At 41.9% G+C, this 16,048-nt stretch overlaps 1 protein-coding gene across 1 annotated transcript in view; it reads left to right on the forward strand.

Moving 5' to 3' along the window:
* LOC142312915 (uncharacterized) overlaps positions 1-14,310 on the forward strand; it is a 145,955-nt gene extending 131,645 nt beyond the window's left edge. Inside the window, 3 exon segments of the mRNA XM_075351903.1 lie at positions 66-160; positions 354-444; positions 12,317-14,310. Coding sequence (XP_075208018.1) covers positions 66-160; positions 354-444; positions 12,317-14,022 — 1,892 coding nt within the window. The 3' untranslated portion in view covers positions 14,023-14,310.
* The last annotated feature ends 1,738 nt before the right edge of the window (positions 14,311-16,048 follow it).

Here is a 16,048-nt window from a genome sequence, read left to right on the forward strand (position 1 = left end):
TACACACGACCTATAATTATCTGTGTGTAAAGAATGAATTCATTCCCTGTATGTGTTTCCTCCAGTTCTATCCAGTGAGAGGACAACACCAGAGAGATGTCCCCGTCCTCTTCCGCAGGACTGTAAACAAGATGATCCCAATGTTCCTCAGGATCATCAGGTAGATGGAGAGAAGTTGTCATGAAATCTCCCTATGATGTGTAGATGACTGTGAAGGTCTTAGGCTCAGTCTTGTTTTATCCACCATTATTATATGTTTTAAACTTGTGCAATGGGATCAGAGGAGATGGCAGGATTAGAGCTGATCATAGATGTGACTTCTCCATCTGTCTGTGACGTTTATAATATTTCAGGGTGAAGATCTGACCCATATTAATACTACAGAGACATATGTGAGAGGTGATGAGCAGAGTAAAGAGGAGATTTCTACAGATAATCACCCAGGTGAGTAGTAACCGTTCTCCTGCTAAACCAAAACTATCCCCATTACTTTGGGCATTAGAAGTCCTTCTGGTGGAGTGAGATCTGTTCTGGCCAGAGATTAAAGCCCGGAGAACGCACCCTACTCTCTGGTATTAGAAGATGCTGACCCTTACCTTCCCAGGTCTCTAAACTGCAAAGCCAAATGACAGCGTACATAGAATGTGCTGACAACTTAGAAAAGCATGTGAAGAAAAATATAATCCTTATGGTGGGCCTTGCTTTTAGGGTACGCTCACACGAGCGTAAAAAACGGACGAGTGCAATGCGAGAAAATCTCGCATTGCATTTTGACCAATGGTAACCCCTTCAGCCCCCAGTCTATTTTGACCTTACTGACCTCCACCATTTTGCGCAATTCTGACCACTGTCCCTTTATGATGTTATAACTCTGGAACGCTTCAACGGATCCTGGCGATTCTGAGACTGTTTTTTCATGACATATTGTACTTCATGAAAGTGGTAAATTTAGGCCGATATGTTTTGCATTTATTTTTGAAAATTTCGTAAATTTGTTGAAAATTTTGAAATTTTCAAAATTTGAAAATTTATGCCCATAAATCTGAGAGATATGTCACACAAAATAGTTACTAAATAGAATTTCCCACATGTCTGCTTTACACCAGCGCAATTTTCAAAACAAATTTTAAGAAGTTAGAAGGGGTCAAAGTTCATCAGCGATTTCTCATTTTTCCAACAAAATTTACAATAAAAAAATTTTTAGTGACCAAGTAACATTTGGAGTGACTTTGAGAAGCCTAGGTGACAGAAAATACCCAAAAGTGACCCCATTCTAAAAACTGCACCCTTCACTCTACTCAATACCATATCCAAGAAGTTTATTAACCCTTTAGGTGCTTCACAGGAATCAAAGCAATGTGGAAGGAAAAAATGAAAATTTTACTTTTTTACACAAAAGTGTTACTTTAGCCATAAAAATTAGCATTTTCACAAAGGTATCAGGAAAAATTGCACCATAGCACTTTTGGTGCAATTTCTCCTGAGTACACAGATACATCATATGTGGTGGAAATCAATTGCTTGGGCGCACAGCAGGGCTTGAAAGGCAAGGAGCGCTATTTGACTTTCCAAACGCAAAATTGTCTGGAATCGTTAGCGGATGCCATGTTGCGTTTGGAGACCCCCTGAGGTGCCAAAACAATGGAGTTCCCCCACAAGTTACCCCATTTTGGAAACTAGACCCCTCATGGAATTCATATAGATGTTTAGTGAGCACTTTGAACCCCTGGGGGCTTCACAGAAGTTCATAATGTTGAGCTGTGAAAATAAAATGTATTTTTTTTTTTACCACAAAATTGTTACTTCAACCAGGTAGTTTTTTTTTCACAAGGGTATCAGGAAAAATGACACCATAACATTTATGGTGCAATTTCTCCTGAGTACACAGATACCTTATATGTGGTGGAAATCAAATATATGGGTGCAAAGCACGGCTCGGAAGGCAAGGAGTGCCATTTAACTTTTTGAATGGAAAATTAGCTCCAAAGGTCAAATGGCGCTCGATGACCGGCCGAATTTTGAACAGTCTTATCAAAATTCGGGTCATCGCGGGGAAGGCTGTCCGCATTGTCCCTAAAATGGAGAAACTTATGAACGGCCTCAAACCGTTTGTGGGTCATGACCATGCCAAATATTGGAGTTCAATATAAAATATCAGTACTCCAGTATTGGCGAATTTCTGGTTTCTTCACAATCCCCATGTGAAGGACCAGGCCCCAATATTTCATCATTTCTACTGGTACTCCGTAATAAAACATGCTTGGTCTGATGAAGTTGGTTTACTTGATGCATATAACAAATCATACCTTAGCATCTGTTTGGCTCTTCAATACGTTTTTTTTCCAGCACCCATGACAGCACCACGAGAGAGGGGATCCGCCCTTCAAGGACAGGAAACCTCCAGGATAAAAAGGGGCGGTACCTCTCCCCGCATCAGTTGGTTTCCTGTCCTTGAACAGGGAGCCTCCAGTGATCCAGGATGGTCCTGATGGGCCGAAGATTCAAAACCGGCGGCCGGCCGGCCGGCTCTGGCAGCGGCATGGGTCCTGCTGTGGTCGGCCGAGGTGCCGTGGAGCTGCCGCAGCGGACCCACGGGGGTCAGACCTGCGTGCGGCACACCATCCTCCGGTGACGCCAGGACGGATTCCAGGCGCGAGGACATGGTGTGGAGCCCCCCCCCTCTCCTTACCACTGGCGCCAGGGGCTGGGATGGAGGTGGCTGCTTTTGCGCTTCCCTGCGGTGGCGTCCTCGTGGCTGCTGCTGCGCTTCCCTGCGGTGGCGTCCTCGTGGCTGCAGGCCCACGGGGGATATACCTGTTTCTTTGGCCTCACCTGGGGTGGCGGAGCCTACCAGCAGCAAGTCTGAGGACTCACCACAGCAGCCCACGGGGGCTGTGCCTGTGAATAACAGTGTCTCCCACGCTCCAATGCTATAGGAGCAGTGACGCTGTCTTACCGGCCCAGAGGTAAGTGGTGGTGTTTCCACAGTGTGCTTCGGGGCCTCACAAGTATCTGCCCGGCCACTCCGGGCGATTGGGCAGGAGCGACAACGGGGGACGCCATCTTGAGGATGGCCGCTGCCGCATGGTGTGTGTGTGCGCGTAGGCGCGGGATCTTCTCTGGGTTCTCGCATGACGCTCAGCTGACGTCACCTCCCGGAAGAGACACCGGCTGTGTGCTGAGACTCGGCTGAAGTGAGACGAACTGAAGGCTTCACCCCCTCCGGTGGAATACGGCAGTCCCCGTGCTGCTGGAAACAGCTTCCAGGGTTGCATGTGGCCTGCGGGCCTGGTGTTGGAGACCCTTGGTGTGGGTCGGCCTCCGCATTAGCGACATGGCTCCTATAACGTTATGGGTTTGAGTCCGTACTTGCAGACTGCTATGTACACGGTAACAGCTCTGTGTTGACAGCTGGGGGACAGAGGGAGCTGGTTGCTGGCAGTTGCTGCACTCATATGGCTCTTGTCGGTCGCGCTAAAATGACTGATAACCCTTTAGATGTGAGCATTCATGTCATTCAAAACAAAAAAAAAAAAAAAAAGGGGCTCCCTGAGGCAACCTCCAGTTCTGCTCCTACCACACAGCGCAGGCTGGCTCGCAGTTGGGGCAGTGTGATTGCATGCCTCAACGCGGACGGGTATACTAGCTCATGTGATACTCTGGGAGGATCGGCACCTGGTCCAATTAGTGGAGTCTAAACTCCAGCAGGACCGACGCCCAGAGCCTGCAGGGGAGATTGATTAGATGCCATCATTCCTCCTTCTACCCCAGTTCCGCCTCTGCATCAGAGTGGTAAGTGACCTTCCTGAAAGTTCACTTTGTTCAGAGCCGCTCTTGCCTGTTTTTGGGGCGGACTCAATGGATACACTTCAATACCTGGACCACGCTCCCTTTAATCAGGAGATGTCTGTTACCTGGTCTCAGCAGTGGTGCCAGAAGGGTATTAAGCATAACCTCTCAGGTGAGGTCTTGGATTAGGGCTGTCAAGCCCGATGTTGGCTTGACAGTTTTGCGGCGTCATGGCCTTCGGAAATTCAGGCCTGCCTTCCCTGCTTATGGAGACTCTATCAGGTCCGAGGGTGAGTTGAATTCTTCGGCTTCCACATCAATGTCTGACAGTATCTCGGGTTGTTCAGACTTCTCGATGGAGAACATTGTGACACTAGTGAATGTGGTCGGGCCCACTTTGGGCATCCCTGAAGTGGCACTCAAGAGATGTCTCGATTTTGTATGTTTGTGGCCTAGAAGAGGGAACCCGTGATGCCTCCCGGTTGTTGATACTCTATAGTCCCTCATTGCTATATAGGGGCCACAGGCGGATAGGCAAAGTTCAACCAAGACTACCCTTTGAGGAAGCAGCTTGTTCCTTCTGGCCCCTTAAGATGACTGTCGCTGCTCTCAGGATTTCAAATAGTCATCGGCCACTCTAGGCTGCTTGTGCCTGCCCTTGTTAGCTCACAGCGGCTCTACAGTTTGAGACTGGACAAGTAACGGCTGAAGGGATTGGGGGGCAATTCCCGATTCTGTGAAAATGAGGGAGGTAAGGACTTACAGCATTCTAGGATGGAAATAACGCCACTTCCTCAAATACCTGGGAATTTTCAGCTGGGGCTTGCAACAGCTAATGTAGCTGCTTACACAACGGAGTCCCTGGCAGTATGAGTTGACCACATCAAGGATCGGCTATGCCAGAGAGCCCCTAGACGGATCATGTCCCCACTCCTCTTCTCACAAGGAGCGGCAGCGTTCCTTTTAGACTCATCTGCGGCCTCACCCAGACTGACAACCACTTCTCTCGTTGTAAACCTGTTTCGGAATAGTGTCCGGGTGGTCCAGTGTGAAACATTTATTCCAGGCGGTCACATACCAGTAGTGAATCTGACGAATGCATACTATCATGTCCAGTTCGACGTAGTTCAGAGTTCCTCAGAGTAGCCTGTTTATGGAAGGAAACGTTCGACGTTTCCGGTATGCAACCCTTCCAAGGGATGACGATGGGCTGGGAGTCTTCGCAAGATTTTCAGAAGTTACAGGGCAGAGAAGTGCTTATCATCCCTTTCCTCGGCAACTTCTTGTTTGATGGCAGGCCTGCCTGTCATCGTGCCGCCTTTCTGCGGGAGGGTGTTCTTCCTGCTCACACGGGAAAGGCTCCTACACTAGGAAAATCAGGATTATGTCCGAGGACAGTCCTAACTTTTTTTTTTTTTTTTAGGACTTACTTCGATTCAGAAGTTCAGGTATTTCGTCTCCGGTCCTAATAGATCCGGCACCAGAGGCACCAAGGTTGTCCCTCAAAGGTGCTATGTCCCTACAGGGTTCCCTTACATCCGCCATTGCGACAGTTCGGTGGGACCGGGCGCACACTGTAGTAACCTTCAGTGGGACATATTGGAGACTCAAGCAATTGTTGAGGATCATTGACCAAGTGCTTGCACTCCGGCACATTCGAATCCCTACATTGCTGGTTGAACCGGTGAAGTAATGAAACCTGCTTCATATGACCTGAGATCCTAAGGTGCTTGCTTTTGCCGCACGTCTTCAAAGAGGAGCCCGCCTTCGGGGTCACCTGATCTGCAGTGTGTGGTCTGGAAGCGAATCCCATGGTTTGTTTTCTTTTCTTTTTCTTAACAATTGCCAGGATATGGCTGGTTGTAGACTGAGCGGTGGGCTGGTCCCTACCCTCCCTGTCTGGTCGTCAGTTCCTATATGGAGAAGAGTAATCGGTTTGGACTGTTTTCGGCAGCAGCCGGTTGAGACGGGGGATGGGTCCTCCGTCAGTCCATCGTCACTTCGATATACGTTGCCTGTGTTCCGATAATAGACCTCTTTGTGACCTGAAATAAGGTTCACTGGTTTTGTTCTCTAAATCCTCGGGATCAGCCTCATGTGGTGGACGCCCTGCTGTTCGAATGTAGATGTGACCTTGTTGTACCTCTCCACTCATAGCCTGTTTCCAGCCGTGTTGAAGAAAATCCTGGAGAACAGGGCTGTGATGCTCCTGATAGCGCCATTTTTTGCCAGAGTTACCATGATTCTATTCCCTGGTAACTTGTCGTTCTCCAGGCCGGGGGTCCTACTGGTCCTCCTCACTCCGGTTCCAGCTCTTCACCCCCTGTCAGGCATATTGCATCTTACCGTGTTGTCTTTTTTGAAAGGTCACCTTACGAATCAGGGTTTTCTCTTGTTCTTGTCCCTACTCTTCTTCGGAGTAGTAAACCGGTAAAAAAAAACAAAAAACAAAAAATGAAGGGCTGGGGGGCCTGGACAATATTCTTGTCTTCAAAGGGTGAGCCCTGATGCACCGACGACGGTTGCGGTAATCTTAGCGTTTTTCCGGAAGGGTTTGACACTGGGTCTGTCATTCCGTTCACTAAGAGTTCTAATATGGGCCCTTACAACCTGGTACCATTGTGTCCTGTCTGGAGTCCGCTGGACTCCTGGTTCGTTCGGGTATGGTCTAGCCCTCTGCGCAATGTATCTTGCCCCCTTGGGGCCTTATTCTCGTCCTATCTGCCCTGACAAAGCCCCATTGATCACTTGGAGTCCATGTCATTCACTACTCTGTCTCTGAAACAGACTTCCTGACACCTTCACATCAGCTTGTAGGGTTAGTGACTTCCAGGCCCTATCTTAGTTCCACCATTCCTCAGCTTTCAAGGATAAGGTGTCCTGACGCCTGCCCCTCCTTGCTTCCTGATAGTACGTCATGTTTTCTTCATTCAAAAGGGAATTGTTCTTCCATCCTTTGGGATAGTCGGCAAGATCAGGAAGGGGAAGGGGGGGCATTGCCTGGACATTAGCGGTTCCTTATGGAATATCTGTCTGCAGCAGAGTCAGGTCCGGTTTGTTTTCTTTCAGGGTGATCGCTAGACGCTCAAGGCTTCTACATCCACTTGGTGGGTGGGTCTGCGAAGCCACTTCTTCGCCTGCTCGGCTTGTGGTAGGTATGTGCCTGTAGGTCTGACAGTTCACTGCACAAGGGCGATGACATCTCCTGGGCTGCAAGATCGTATGTCACCATTGAGCAGCTTGTCAGGGGCCACGTGATCTTCCCCTTTCACTCGCTATAGGCACTATAAGTTGGCCTTATGTTTACTGGCTTCACCTGGGGAGCTCGGTTCTGTGATTTCCCCCCCTTGGCTTATTCCTCTGTCTATGTAATTCTCTCGTGGTGCTGTCATGGGTGCTGGAAAAATACGTAATTACTTACCGGTAATGTGTTTTTTCTGAACCCATGACAGCACCCTTACATTCCCTCCCTGCATGTGGAAAATTGGCTGTTTTTTAGCTGCACGGGGTTCATGTTGGTGCTGGTTATGTTATAATGTTGTTACCTCCGGAGGTCCTTTCATGCTCTGTAAACCAACTGATGCGGGGAGAGGTACCGCCCCTTTTTATCCTGGAGGTTTCCTGTCCTTGAAGGACGGATCCCCTCTCTCGTGGTGCTGTCATGGGTTCAGAAAAAACACATTACCGGTAAGTAATTACGTATTTTTGTTTAAGGCTTCTGTAACTATGGCCATGCTCCCGATATCTGTGGATTATATCCCAAGCTTGTATCTCAAAACCATTGTCAGTAAAACATAATCGTTTCAGGCGTTTGGCCAACTGGAATGGATTTAATTAGTGAAGTCGGATGAGCTGACAATGAATGTAATATATATATATATATATATATATATATATATATATATATATTATATAATATAAAATATATATATATATATATATCTCAATCAGTTTGTAGCATGTTCAGGGAGTCTTTCTTGGTTTTGATGTCTGAGAAATCAATGCTGGTGAAATCAAATTGGTATGTCAGATGGGTATTTGAATCATTGTGATTCACGAATGACGTGATTTCATGCAGCTCTGTGGTGGTGCCCTGCCAAATAAAAAGAAAATCATCAATGCACCGAGTCCAAAAAAGGACTCAATGCATCTAATCTGACAGGAAGAGGTCCCTCTCCCACAGCCCTAGGAACAAATTTTCATATGAGGGCACAGAAGAGGCCAACCTAGCAGTGCCTTCGAGCTGCAGGTAGAAGGACCCCTTAAATATGAAGAAATTATGCATGAGACTAAACTCAAGTAGTTGAATATGATCAATCATATCACCACTGGTGTTGGACATCTGTATGAAGAATTTAGCTGCTCGTATACCATCACTGTGTTTGATGTTATTATACAGTGATTCCACATCACAGCATACCAAGAAAGTATTCTCTTCAACCTGGATCCCATCAATTTTCTTAAGTAAATTGGCAGTGTTTCGGATGTATGATGGTAAACATTCAACAGATGATATCAATTTGGCATCAATGAATTTTTCAATTTTTTTCTAGGTAATTACCTGATCCAGATATAATAGATTGCCAGGTGGAGTTCTATTGTTCTTATGATCTTTAGCTAAAAAGTAGATTGTCGGAATAGTCAGTTTTTCCATTGAAAGTGCTGTTGAAAGTTCCTTTGAGATTACACCTGGTTCCCTTGCACTCTGTAGAATTGATTTAAATTGTGAGACATATGATGACAAAAGGTTGAATGTCATTTTTTTTATAATGTACAACATTGTTTTGTTGGCAATAGGCCTCGGCCTTGTACATTACCTTTGGCCAAACAACAATATTACCGCCTTTGGCCCGTTTCACACATTAGTGAAAAACACTGACGTTCTTCACTGACGTGTAAAACACAGCACATGTTCCTTCGTGTTCCGTGATTCACGGCACACGTGGGTTGTCCATGTGCAATCCGTGATCCGTGATTGCATATGGACAGTACTCACCTGCCTTCACTGCTGCTGTCCATGGTGCTGAAGTCCTCAGCTCTGCAGCGTCCGCCCACCGCTCTCAGCACCTACTTCCTGGTCGACTGTTCCTGCTCTCATGAATATTCTTGAGCCAAGCAGGAGCTGCCGAGAGCAGAGGCTGCAGAGCGAATCGCAGGCAAGGTAAGTTGAAAATATTTAATATTTAATATGTCCGTGATTTTCTGGTACGTGTTTCACTGATCACACACGGATCACACCATAGTGTGGTCCGTGGGTCATCAGTGATGCCAGAAAAAAATCTGACTTGTCTCTGTGCAGAATCACGGCCACGCGTGCACACTGCACGGAGACAAGTTCAGTGAAAAATCATGTTGGATGGTGTGTGGGATTTTCTTAAATTCCTTGCTAATCAATTGAACAAAAAGATCTACGTTCGAGCACGTCGATATCGGTGGAAAGATTTTGGAGTTATGCATGAAGAAATCTTACCTTCTGCAAAAACATTATATTCATGAAATAATGCATTCAAGGTCCTTTTAAAGCTTCCTGTTCTGCTGCTGTCAGAAACAAGTCATGAGATGTTTGATCATGGAGAAACGTTTTGAAAGTTAAGGAGCATGCAAACGGATATACTGTAAATCCTTAATGGCAGTGAATAAATCAAAATTACTCTGGGGGCAGAAGGTAAGGCCTTTGTTGAGTTCCTCCAGATCAATGTCAGACAACACATGAGTACTAAGGTTTATTACCTTGTTACGTTTATTTATCTGGAGAGGTTCTCTAATATCCTCTGTTAAAGGATCCACGTAAATCATATTTACGGTTATAGGAACTCATGCTGCCAGATGTAGTGGCAGGCATAGCCTGATCTGATTGTTCCCTCATAGATGATGAGACAAATGTAGAACAACTGAGTCTTGTCTTGATTGGGTTATTTTTACCATCCATACATATTGTTGGTTTGTAAGTTTCATATCACATGTAAATTTCTTGGTCTGTGACTCTTGAATACTTTTTACCCATATATCAATTTGTTTATCCATCTGTATGAGAATTAAGTATTGTGAAATCAAACCTTGATAGGGTGTTTTTAGCAGATACAAGAGCTTCATCCAACTGTTGCTCAATATATTGAGTGTTTTAGTATTAAGACCAATCAAAAGTTCCATAAATTTAAATGAACTTTGGTTACAGATATTGATATTCTCCCAAATGGCAATAAAATTCTGGTCATCAACAAAGAAAGATGGGATCAACTTAACTCGTAGTCTTCTGGGGATTAGTTTTTTAGCGACATAATTTTCTAAAAAGGTTCTTTTCCACTATGTATGAGTATTAGGGTGTTTCATTTTGTATGGTAAAAATTAAAATGTCAAATTTGGCAGACTTTGCTTACGCCCTGAGTCTCGCTAATGTATAAAGTATATATGCCAAATTTCAAGACGATTGAACAATATTTAGAGGTTGCACACTTTTATAAGTTCAATAAAAGTACGCAAAAAACAGATTTTTCAATGTTTAGTATTTTTTATTAGAAATTCAAACAATTCAAAACTTAGAATAATAGTGACAATAAACAGTAACATTGATAGGCAGTATCATACGTATTAAATGATTTACACTAATGTGCTGTGAAAGATGCAACTCCTTCTTTTGTTCGCTTGGTGACGGCTTTTCTATGATACTCGACAACTCTTAACAAGAACTGTTTCTGTTGTTCATCTCTGAATTATTAAACGTCTTTATCAGAGCAATGTCCCTTTCCACGGTGTCATCCACCACCTTCAGAGCATTGACGGAGCTTCTTAGTGTATCTCTGCAATATTCTTCTACGTCGTGGATCCCAAACAATTCAAATAATGTCTTTGTTTTACTTGTAAAGAAATCGCTGATGTCTTTTCCTTCAAAAACTAGGTTTTTACCTTACAACCATTTCAGTTCCTTTTTCTTTGCAGGTTTCATCTTTATGTGGATAATTTTGCAAAAGCTGTAGCATGTCCAAATCATTCATTGGAGTCCATCGTCTTACAACTGTCTCGTGCCAAAAGCGGACATATATTAGACAGACAAAACGTGCTACTTTTCTTATTCCTTTCAAGTTTGTATTAGAAATATGCAATTGTTTAGTGAATAGCACAATTTTGAGTACATATATGGCCTTTGCTATCCACCTTGCTTCATTCAGAGCCCCTGGAACCGTAAATTCAAAATAGTTTTCATCCCAACCTCCAAGATATAAAAGTGACTGCCATCTTTGAAGACATTGTGGAGGTAGTCCACCATTTTTACACATTCGTCTTCTAGAAAACCTTGAATGGGATTTTCTTAAGCTAACATTGTGGAATAGGACTTCTTATCAACTGAATTCCACTGATTTTGGAAGCTTTGGAAAATCTGGATTCAGTACTTTCAGATAAAAGTGATTAAAGTGTGCAACCCCTAAACATTAATCGATTTCGCAAACATTTTTTACATGGATCTATTAGATGAGTTGGACCAAGGATTCAAGCAAAGTCATGTGAAAATCTTAACTTCGGAAAAATGTAACACCCTAATGGGTCTGCTTAAAAAACAAATCTTTAATCAAAATGTTAAAAATCATTATTCCCCTGACCCCCAATAGTACTGCCATCTGCAGATCCATCACTGAATATCTGGTTAGCTTGTCCTAACCATGACCGTTCCTTAGTTTTAATGTCCATAATTACCTTGGCAAAGAGAACCTGTGTGAACACAGTGAACAATAAGAGACTGGGGAGTTTGTCAAAGAAAAAAGCATCACATACACCCATAAGTCTGTATAATGATACAGTATAGACCTAGGGTCTATTCTCATCCAGCAGATCTACATCCCCTTACATTTCTATACTATATCATTATACAGACTTATGGATGTATGTGATGCTTTCTCCTTTGTCAAACTCCCCTAAAACTTGAAGAAGCCTGACTCTGGCAGGCAAGGTATAGTCTGCCAGGGTGGAGCCATTTTTATTTAGATGCAGTGATAGTGTCAGCATCCAAGTGGCAGCAGCCTATCCCATAGTTCTGCGCCATCCCCCCCCCCTTCCCAATAAGATGAATGAGAAAATGTGTTTTGGGTTTTGCTTATACAACATTCTTTTAAAAATGGCTGGAGATATATTTGCACGTTGTGGTTTTTTGTAGTTATGAGTTGCTCAGATTTATATGGTATTAAACATTGATCTTTATTTTTATATTTAAATCATAAAAATCAATTGAATATTTAAAGAATTTTATTATACCGATTGGTAAGTTTTTATTGGTGTTATTCTGATCTACGTGAATTTTTTTTTGTAGCTTATTCTTCCAGTATTTGGGATGTGGAACTAACAAACCAAGCCAAACATCGTGCTCTACACGTTCCTGCTCTGAAGTCTATTGTTACATTGTCAACTGTTTTTGTCTCAGTAAATAATTTAATTTTTCTCAGTACCTTGTAATTTCTATGGATCTTTAAGAAATGTTATACAAATATATTTTTTTAAAAATATTTTATTCAAGAACAATTATTTTTATTCTTAGCAGGTGACTGCACCAGGAGATTAGAGCGAAAACTAATATCTGCAGTTTTTAAATCAGATGACCTTGATATCACACAAGATATAACTGAAATGAATGCCATTACTCAAGATATCCCATCATCTCTTCACAGAAAAGTTCTATCATCTGATCCTTTTAAACAGGTCCTATCTTCTGATTCATCACAGGTTAAGAAAAATAAAAGTCACAAAAGAGACATTAAAAATCAAGCTGCTCTTAAAGCAAAAAGGGCATTTTCAAGTGCAGAATATAGAAAATGTTTGCCCTTAATGTCTTTGGTTGTTCATGAAAAAATTCACACAAAAAAAAGATTTTCTTGTGCAGAGTGTGGGAAATATTTTAACTACAAATCAAACCTTGTTAAACATCACAGAATTCACACAGGAGAAAAACCTTTTTCATGTTCAGAATGTGGGAAATGTTTTAATCAGAGCTCAACTTTAGTCGTCCATCAGAGAACTCATACAGGAGAGAAATCTTTTTCATGTTCAGAATGTGGGAAATGTTTTGCAGGGAAATCAAGTCTAGTTAAACACCAGAGAAGTCACACAGGGAAGAAGCCTTTTTCATGTTCAGAATGTGGGAAATGTTTTAATAAAAAATCACGTTTAGTTGTCCATCAGAGAAGTCACACAGGTGAGAAACCTTTTATATGTTCAGAATGTGGGAAATGTTTTGCAGGGAAATCAAGTCTAGTTAAACACCAGAGAAGTCACACAGGTGAGAAACCTTTTATATGTTCAGAATGTGGGAAATGTTTTAAGAACAAATCAGGTCTTGTTATACACCAGAGAACTCACACAGGGGAGAAACTTTTTGTATGTTCAGAATGTGGAAAATGTTTTAATAACAAATCAGGTTTTGTTATACACCAGAGAACTCACACAGGGGAGAAGCCTTTTTCATGCTCAGTGTGTGGGAAATGTTTTGCAGATAAATCAGATCTTATTAGACACCAGAGATATCACACAGGGGAGAAGCCTTTTTCATGTTCAAAATGTATGAAATGTTTTGTAGATAAATCAAGTCTTGTTAGACACCAGAAAATTCACACAGGGGAGAAGCCATATTCATGTTTAGAATGTGGGAAATGTTTTATCCTTAAATCACCTCTTCTTATACACCAGAGAATTCACACAGGGGAGAAGCCATATTCATGTTTAGAATGTGGGAAATGTTTTATCCTGAAATCATCTCTTCTTATACACCAGAGAATTCACACAGGGGAGAAGCCTGTGTCATCTGTGTCATGTTCAAAATGTAGGAAATGTTTTGTAGATAAATCAAGTCTTGCTAGACATCAGAGAATTCACAGAGTGGAGAAGCCATATTCATGTTTAGAATGTGGGAAATGTTTTAATCAGAAGTCAGGTCTTGTTATACACCAGAGAACTCATACAGGGGAGAAACCTTTTTCATGTTCAAAATGTGAGAAACGTTTTGCAGATAAATCAGATTTTATTAGACACCAGAGAATTCACACAGGGGAGAAGCCGTATTCATGTTTAGAATGTGGTAAAAGTTTTAATCAAAAAATAGGTCTTGTTAGGCATCAAAGAATTCATACAGGGGAGAAACCTTTTTCATGTTCAGCATGTGGAAAATGTTTTGCAGCTAAATCAAATTTTGTTAGACACCAGAGAACTCACACAGGGGGAAATATTTTTGCAAACTGTCAAAGTAACTCATGAGTAAATGAGAAAGGAAACGCAGGTTGGAACTTGCATTGCAATGAAATTATATGCAGTTACTAATAGACATCAGTTATCTGCAATACAATGCAATACAATACAACAATAGCATTAAATATATCTTATTGTTTTAGATTTATATACTCACTATATGAATGAGTATTGCAGCCCCATCCATGTCCCTCTTCGCCCCCAAAAAATACCCAACATTTCTTACTCCTCCTTTTTTCCTAACTCCGAATCTCAGTGATCTGCTATTCATTAGCTTCTCTATATCCAAAATTTCCTTATCAGAAAAAATATCTTTAGTTTATGTATATTATAACAATAAACATGTTCATGTGACAAGTTATTTACATCTACGATACATTCCTTATTTGTACAGGAAATAGAAATGCTCCAGCAATGAGAAGGTAAATGTAAATGTTCTCTTTTATTGCAGAGGTTTAAAAAATTGTGGCTGACATATCACAGAGGTCAGGTCAGACCGAGAAGTTTCGGCATTTAAGGCTTAATCTCTTTACGACCTTGGAACGAATCCATACATCTTGGTTAGTAAGGGGCTTCCAATCTAGGACGGGGTGTGTCCTGGCGATCGTGCAGGCTCAGCTGTGCACTTGTGATTGCCGCTGGTAGTTTGGCTTACAAGATGGCTTAAACCCGTCTCTCACAGCCAGGAGTGGTCCCCAAGCCACCCCTAGCTGTTTAACCCGCTAGATGCTGCAATCAATAGTGATTGCAGCATTTAGGCGCTGGGAGAGGGAGTGCACTCCCTCTCCCACATGAACGTGACCACCAATGTAATCACGGGTGCCCAATCATTGCCATGGCAGCCCAAGGTTGTCATGACCGGGTCAGCCAGCTACAGCAAGCCTCTTAGACCATGCCAGGAGCATGGTGTAAAAGGTTTCTGTCAATGTAAAACTGGCAGGTATAATCCATTGCACAGTTTGTGCATTGCAATGGATTCTTCCAGTGATCAGAGTAATAAAAGATAAAGTCCCATAAAGGAACTAAGTAAAAAAGGAAAATAAAACTGCTAAAACAAACAATTGTAAAATTACTTTAAAAAAAAAATCACAAAATATAGAACGATAAAAATGAAAAACATGATATTAGTAAATACGTATGTTTATTAAAAAAAGAATAATCCTAAAAAGGACACAGATTTGGTATCGCCACGACCAGATCTATAAAACTGACACACTATTTAACTGACACACTATTTAACCCATTAGTAAACACTTGAAAAAAAAAACTGCAAAGAAACTATGCTTTTTCATCATAGTTCCATAAAAAGTTAAATCAAATGTGATCAAAAAGTTGCATGTAAATAAAAATGACATAGCTGAAAACATCATGCCCTGCAAAAAAACAAGCTTCCCTATACCTCAGAAATAAAAAAAAAAGCTATAGCACTAAGAATATAGCAATGCAAAAACTATTTTTTTGCTATAAAATTGTTTGGTGTGAAAGCAGCAAAACATAGTTTTATTTTTATGTAAATGTGGTATTGCTGTAATCATACAAACTCAATGAATAAAGCGGTCTTATCACTTTTATGACACAGTAAATGGTGTAAAAACAAAAAAATAAATAAACCCCCACAAAATACTATTCCTTAATTCTGCTTCACAAAACTGTCATCCTGCAAATAAACAAGCCACTGCAAATAAACAACCTAACATGACTAGTCATCAGAAAAAAAAATAAAACTATGCCTTCAAAATTCATTGATGCAAAAAAAATCTTTTATTTTGTAAAAAAGCATTTAGTGTGATAGTAGCCAAACCTGAAAAAAAAACCATATAAATCTGGTATCGCTGTAATCATACTGACCTGAAAAATATTTGCCTAGTCACTTTAACCGCAAAGTGAACAACCTACAAATAGTAATAAAGCCAATTCTTCAACGGATGTTGATTTGTTTATTCTCATTCCCAAATACAGTATTATAGTAAGGCTCTGCTTACATTTATGCAGCGCTCTACGTAGAGGGCTTACACCAAGGATTATGTGTAAATGT

This window comes from Anomaloglossus baeobatrachus, chromosome 5 (genome assembly GCF_048569485.1).
Source record: "Anomaloglossus baeobatrachus isolate aAnoBae1 chromosome 5, aAnoBae1.hap1, whole genome shotgun sequence".
In the NCBI taxonomy this organism is placed as follows: domain Eukaryota; kingdom Metazoa; phylum Chordata; class Amphibia; order Anura; family Aromobatidae; genus Anomaloglossus; species Anomaloglossus baeobatrachus.